This window comes from Nelumbo lutea, chromosome 2 (genome assembly GCF_056320005.1).
Source record: "Nelumbo lutea isolate HS-2025 chromosome 2, American lotus-T2T, whole genome shotgun sequence".
In the NCBI taxonomy this organism is placed as follows: domain Eukaryota; kingdom Viridiplantae; phylum Streptophyta; class Magnoliopsida; order Proteales; family Nelumbonaceae; genus Nelumbo; species Nelumbo lutea.
The window spans coordinates 83704569-83712136 of record NC_142685.1 but is presented as its reverse complement, the minus strand read 5'-3'; the positions used below and the strand labels follow the sequence as shown (position 1 = coordinate 83712136).

Genomic DNA, 7568 nt, shown 5'->3' with positions numbered 1-7568 from the left:
ACTCAGCATGACAGCGCAACGGACGTGAACACAACTCGGAGGGAAAGTCCTGTCGAGTTCAGCATGGCAACTCGGCAGCTAAACTACTCGTCGAAAGTCGCCTTGCCCGCACCTCCTCCCAAGGGTAGTTCGGGGCACCCTGACCCCTTTTGAGACCCGAGCTCCTCCCAATGGACCTTGGGCCACTCCCAAGCAAGAATGCACCGATTCTTCTCCGGACGTCCCGAGGCACAAAGACCTCGGGCCGGCTAGCTCGGCATAACCGGCTACAGGCAGCTCGTCACTCAAAGGACAACCCAGTCTAGGGTAATTCGCAGGAGAACAGTTCGGTATCCCATAGGAGGGTTTCCTGCCCGACCGCCATACCCGACAAACCTATGGACAACAGGCATGTCCCCCTCACCACGCCTGCCACCTTTAGAAAGGCGTCCCACACCTGACAGACACGTACCTTGCACGATGGCCCCGTGTGTGCCACCTCAGCCCTGCCTGTAACGGTTGTGGCAGACTGATAGTGGCGGTTATACTTGCCCTGTCAGAGGTCAGAGGGCCTGAAGCAACGGAATTCAGTTATAAGGGCTTATTCTCAAGAAACAAGGTATCTTCAAATCACCTGCGTAACCCGCACTCTTAGCCTTCATTCTCCTTTTGCTTCTTGCACTCAATACTAACTTAAGCATCGAAGCGTTCCCACCGAGAAACCCCCTGGGGGTTCTTCTTCTTTCCTCTCGTCTCAGGAGCCACGCGAGCGCAGCTAGGAGTGACCAGATTGTGCTACATCAGTTACTACTTTTATGATGTTGGTTGATTGGTTATAAGTTTTTCAGATATGATGTCTTTCAAAAAGCCAAGGTTTTACACGCTATATATTTGTATTTTTACTCTTTAGAGAACCTTATGTTTTTCACTTTTTTTCTCTCTCTCTCTCTCATTTTTTCGGTAAAAAGCCTTGAGTTTTTCAGGTACTTTAGAAAATTACCATCTAGGGGGTGCTCATTAAAATTTAAAAAACCGAATTAAACCAAAAATCCAATTAGATTCAGTGTTTTTGAAAAACTAAGGGTAGCAGTTCTATTTGGTTAACCGATATGAAAACCCGGTGGTTAACCGGACCACCGGTTAAATATATATGCATTATATTTATATGTAGATATTTATTTTATATATTATTTTTAATATAATATATAATATATGACATTGACATTATATTATTTATAATATAATATATGACACATGTCCACAGACTCACACGTGACACATGTGAGAATGCAAAGCATTGGTTTTGAGCTCACTGCTCACCATGCCAATTGCCGAGTTCGGCTTCAGTCAGGGCAAGACCGAAAGCGAAAAGCTTCATATTATTGCTAATGGTAATTCTCACTTGATTGATCTTAACTAAATGCCAAAACCCTCCTTAAATCGTCTCTATCGTCTTCTAACCACCGCTTCGGACCTGCAACCCCCCGTGACCCTACCCTCTGTTGCCGCTGGCGCCGCTGCTTATCATCGTCGAACAGTTCGTATCAGAACCTGTGCTATCCTCTCTCTCTCTCTCTCTCTCCTTCTTCACAGCTTCGATCTATTCCTAATTTTTTCTCTTTTTCTGTTATGTTTCTCAGAAATTGAGGAGCTTGAAAGGTTAACATTCATCATAATAGAAAGAGAGAGGTTTCAGGTTTTGACTGGAAGCTGGTAGAAAAAGAAGAGATCTTTAGAAGCGAAATGAGTGTATGGAACTACGTGGTGACGGCTCACAAGCCGACGAACGTCACGCATTCGTGCGTAGGGAATTTCACGAGTCCACAGGAGCTCAATCTGATCATAGCGTAATCATCTCTATACATATATCTAACTATTTCTTTGATTATTTGTTTGTAAATCCATTCGATACTTAGGGCTCCTCTTTTTCGCGCTCCCCGTGTCTTCTCCTTCTAAGGTTTTCTTTAATTTAAAATCATTTGCCCATATATTAGGTAGTTTCTTTTTAATTCAGATTGAAAGGTTTGCCTTTCCCCCCTTATTGTTCTTTAAAGGATTCAGAGCTGCATCCTTTTCGTCAGTGTTGTTACCATTTGAAAATTTGAATAGTTGTTGGTGAACCTGCTTTGTCTTATTACACTAATGTAATCTATGTGTTGATAAGATCATAATATGAGGAGACAGGCACTGCTGGTTCTAGTCTTAGAATTGATCTCTTGTTTTGGAAATATGAATTTAATACTTCAATAGTAGGGCTAAAACAAATTAATACAGTGCTTTACCAATCTCTCGAGCTCAATTACTGATACACGCTTGAATGACTTGACAACTGAACATTTATGTGCATGAATGGACTACATTTATTGGGGATAAATGAGATCACTGTTTTTATATAGGATGCTCAATTTGACAAATCCACTTGCCATTTTACAAAAGAGTCCTATATCACCACATTTTCTTGATAAAAATACCAAAGAACCTGTTGCAATCCCATAATATATCCAGCCAGTAAAGATGATTTCAAAGATCCCCAGTGTATCTTTTTATTTATTTATTTTTTATTTTTTTATAGGAAACTGTAACTTTCATTAAGTTTAAAAATTATAGAATTACACCTGCCACCTTCCTAAAAGGTGACCCCTCATAACATAATCAAATTATAAGCATGCCCAAAATAAAGTCTCCCCATTAACCCCTTGCTTTGCTAAAACATCAGCCAACCTATTTGCTGTTCTCCTAACCCAGTTAAATCATGCTCCTGACTCCCATTTCAAATTCATTATTTCCCTTATATGCTGTCTAAGGGGCCAAGCGCCCAAGTTCCTTGTTTGCATCCAGCCTATGACCAATCTTGAATCCCCCTCCACTTCTAACTGTTGGAAGCCCAACTGTTTAGTCAATCTGAGCCCTTGAAGGAGTGCTGTTACTTCTGCTCTTAGTGAGTCACCCACTCCTAAAGGGCTAGAAAACAAGGCCAAAACTCTTCCTTCCATATCTCTAAACACACCCCCGATTCCAAAAGGAGCAGGGTTGCCCATAGAGCTGCCATCAAAGTTCAGTTTCACAGAAAACTGTATGGGTGGGGTCCACTCCTCATTAACAATAGTAGGAGGGATGGAGGAGTCTGCTACTATGTTCCATTTTCTAAGCAAGTCATCTGCAGAAAAATCCTTGAAGAGATCCATAGTTTTCAGCCAATGTTTTTTCTTGCCCTTGGAAAATCTTGTTATTTCTCTGTTCCCAAACTGCCCTAGCTGCTCTCGTTGTTCTCCACATCACCCTTCCCTTCTTCTTTGGTTGTCGGAAGAAACTAGAGTCAAAAAGTTCTGCGACTCTTGGGGGGGAGTCCACTTGCAATCAAAGAGGGAAGAGAACCATTCCCAGATATGAGTAATAAAAGGACAGGATAAAAATAGATGATTCACTGTCTCACCACTATCAAGAAAAGGCTACAGACATGTGGGGATAAGCACCAGTTTGGTCTCTTTTTTGAAGCATATCCAAAGTGTTAATTTTTTGGAGTACCACATGACTTGAAGCTTGTTCAAGGAGAGGGAGTAGATGACTGAGAACCTACCCTTAGGAGGGGAATCCTCAATTCCAGAAAAGAATTTTATTACTTGAGCAAGCATCATATCTGATGAATTGAGAGAACAAAGGTAGTACACCAACAATAGCTTTCCACGGGGAGAAAGAAGAGGCCCTAGGGTCTAGTCCAGCATCCCATCCATTTGCTGCCATTCCATGGATACTTCCCACTACTCTATGCCATAAACTTTTCTGCTTCATGGGAAATCTCCACAGCCATTTGCCTAGCAACACTATGTTTCTCACTCTAATATTTCCAATCCCTAGCCCCCTTTATGTTTTATTTATTTTTTCTGGAAACCACTTCCCACTTTACCAAGTGATCTTTTTTTTAATCTCCTGGCTCCCAAAGAAAGTCTCTCATTATCTTCTCATTCTGATTTGCAGATTTGCTAATGTAGACTTAATTAGGGTGATTCTACCCCCAAGCGAGATGTAATTTCTCTTTCAACCTGTTAACTTCTTTGTGAATCTTTCCAAAATTGGGTACCAACCTTGGATTTCTCCCCAATGGTAAACCTAAGTATTTCAAAGGCTACTCACTTACCTCACAACCTAAGATACTAGCCAAGACATGCACCTCCTCCCCTATCCTATTTATTCTAGCTACACAACTTTTGTTCCAATTTACTCTTTTTTTTTGATCAATAACAGAAATCAGTTTATTAATGGGCAATAAAGTTACAATAATCCAGGAAGAGGTAAAGAGGCTTAACTCTCCTGAAAAAGAAAAAAATAGGATTACAATACAACTGAAAACATCTGTTCCCATCCCACCCCTTGTTTCGCCAATGTATCTGCAAAAGCATTTGCAGTCCTCTTCACCCATTGAAACTGAACCTCCATCCCCCTAGTTAACCATTTAGCTTCCCTTCTTTCATTTGCATATTTCCACAGTCCATTGTCCTTCTGTAACCAGCTTAGAACCAGCTTTGAGTCTCCTTCAACAATTAGCCTATTAATACTCATCTCCTTTGTTTTTTGTAAACCTTCCATTAAAGCACATATCTCAGCTCTGAGTGAGTCACCATTCCCAATGGGGCCTGAAAACAAAGCAATGTTCTTTCCATTATCATCACTGAACACCCCACCAACACTCGAGGGCCTAGGATTACCTTCACTACTGCCATCAAAATTTAATTTTACACACCCTAGGCCTGGTGGAGACCATAAGGGAGATGCAACTGATGAAAAAGAAGCAGAATTTGCCACTTCCAGCCAGCTATTCAGTAGCATAACCGTAGAGACATCAGCAAACATATCCAAAGACTTCAGCCAATGCACCACCCTAACCAATATTACCTCAATGATACCTTCTTTGTTCCTTTCCTTATCAGAAAAAGGTTCTAGAGTTTCTCTCTTCCCATATAGTCCGGCAAATGGCAGCCCTCACACACCTCCACATAACCCTACCCCTTTTCTTAGGCCATCTAAGGAAAGAGGTGGCAAACAAGCTTCATATATTTGGTGGAGGGGTCCACCTGCAACCAAATAAAGAAATAAACCATTCTCATATATTATAAACAAAAGGACAATAAATTGGTAAGTGGTAGGAGCTTTCACCATTAGCCTTGCAGAGGGTATGCTGGTTTGGGGACAAGCACCAATTTGGCCTTTTGTTCTGGAGTAAATCACATGTGTTACATCTTTCCAAGAATACCTCCCAACAAAAAGCTCCAATCCTTGGAGGGATCGGCTCATCCAATATTTCCTTAACTGGGAAATGGGTGTCACTTTTAAATTTAAAGTGTTGCTAGCTCCTCCCAAAATTCTTCCCTTTCCCTATATGAATTAGGTCAATAGACATTGGTTAATGCCCATTCCAATCCATCCTCTTTTCCTCCTTAATTTAGTTGTAACTGTGAAATTACCAATTAGCTCTTTAGTACAATCCATCTCCTCTGTCTTCCAAATTGTAGGAGGCTTACAGGTGCCTCAATATGGAAAACATCTTCCACATTGAAAGTTGAACTAATTCCCATGTCCAGGTAAGTCAAGTTCATATGCATTAGGTTCTATCCAAGGTTTTTAAAACTGGACCGGACAAGGAACCGTTCTAGGGTCTGGTTCCCGGGTTGAATGGTCTGACTGTTCGGGCCGAACGGACAGCCCGCTTTGACAAAAAAATAAAAAAATTTAAAAAATTAAAAAGGTAAAAAATTGACCACCAGGGTCAGCAGTTCACTGACCAAATGGTGGTTTTTGGCTAAAAAGCAGTTTTGGGGTGAAGCGGAACTGGTTAGGTGACTGGTTCCCGGTTTTTCCGGTCCAACTGTCTAGTCTGGTCCAGTTTTCAAAACACTGGTCCAATCTTTTGGGTGATGCGAAATGGGCCATTGGCTTGGGCATATAACTTTTTGTAGGAGAGCTTTGGGTAGCACTTAGGATGCACATGAAGGCAATTGAGAATTTCAACTTAGTACCCTAGAATTTCCACAATGTTATAAAAAAATCAACAATCCTAACATCTCAATTAAATACACTTGAGAAATATTTGCTGATGTGGGAAATCTGGTTGTCGACCAGGTTTTGGCTTTACCAGAATTTTCAGAGATTGAAAAGTGCTTTCAGGGTGGGTTTTTAGGGTACTCTTGGATTATAAGGGATTGTGACAATATAAGCTATTGTCCCAAATGAGTTCTGTTGTAACTTCTCTCATATCATAGGTGCCAGCTCATCACCCTACTTTTATTGTAATCTTTTGACTTGTTTAATGAAAGTCTCTTTAACTCAGAAATTTGATGTTGAAGTAGAAGTTTTCCATTGTTGATGTTAGGTTGTTGCAACCAGATAGAAAGGAACAATTAGATGATCCTTTAGAGCATATATCCTAACTAGAGAATGTTCTTCACCTTAAAGGAGGATCTTGATTCCACCCAACTGTCTCTAATAACCTATCACTAATTCACTATATCTGAAGTTGGAACAGAAGCCAATCGTCTGTCATGGATCTATGAAGATTGTAGGGTTTTCAAGTCATTCTTTTTGTCACAAAACACAAATAATGGTTTTTGGTTACATGCTCCACTTTTGCTTGGTTGAAATATGGCAGACAGATAGATAGATAGATAGAGATAGAGATAGAGATAGAGAGCTACTTCTTTCTTTTGACTCTCTCTACTTTTGTGCTTAATGCAGCTATGGTATTTGTCCTTGAGAAAAAGCCCTTTCCTGGGTTCTTGATTGATTTTCGAGATGTTAAATTTGCTCAATGTAAACCATTTCCTTGTGCTTATTGGTTTCATCAAATCCTTTTGATAAATTATTCAAACTTTTCTAAAAGCATGACTTCCTGTTCTCAATGATGAGGCTTCCTTTCCTTGCTCCTGTTTCAAATAATTTTGAAAGTTTATTTTGAACAGAAGATCCCTCTTTTCATGTGTTTTTTTGGTTTTGGTCAGCATTCATTATATTGTATACCATAGTTTTGTGCTCCCTTCTTCTAGAATTTCTTAAGTGTCAGGTTTTTTCTAGTTTTCAAAACATTAATAAAATTTGCTGACTAGCACTCATAAGAAGGTAAATCGAAAGCTTTCTAGGATAACATGGCTTTTGAAAAGTTATTATATCGAAGTAGTTTCTACTTTCATTTATATCTAATTATTTATTTTTTCCATTCATTTGCATGGTTTTCTTTTTATTTTATCTAGTTATATCTTTTCTCCCTTCTTGTAAAACCCAATATACTGATGATGTAATTTTCCTCCAGGAAATGCACACGTATTGAGATTCATTTGCTCACACCTCAGGGCTTACAGGTATTTCCTTTTGACCTGCTAGTGCTGCATTGCATTTATCTGGTTTGTTTTTTATCATTGGTTATCGTGGCAATGGTTTTCCAGTGGTCTTAAGTGATTTTACTTGTCAAGTATTCAACCAGTATAATTGATTAAAAAGAAGTTGGACAGAGATAGAAGAGAAAGAACTAAAGTGGGGTGAATATCCCTTGGGTTAAAGTAGAAATTGAATGGGGGTGGGCGGAGCAGGGATAGACTATGTAT

General features: G+C 39.9%; 1 protein-coding gene across 1 annotated transcript in view; it reads left to right on the top strand.

The window, feature by feature from the left end:
* The first annotated feature begins 1293 nt into the window (after positions 1–1293).
* The window catches only part of LOC148871657 (DNA damage-binding protein 1), a 110801-nt gene continuing 104526 nt past the window's right edge, over positions 1294–7568 (top strand). The window contains exons 1-3 of the mRNA XM_088970268.1: positions 1294–1516; positions 1620–1826; positions 7277–7325. Of these exons, the coding sequence (XP_088826394.1) occupies positions 1723–1826; positions 7277–7325 (153 nt within the window). The 5' untranslated portion in view covers positions 1294–1516; positions 1620–1722. The remainder of the gene's footprint in view (positions 1517–1619; positions 1827–7276; positions 7326–7568) is intronic.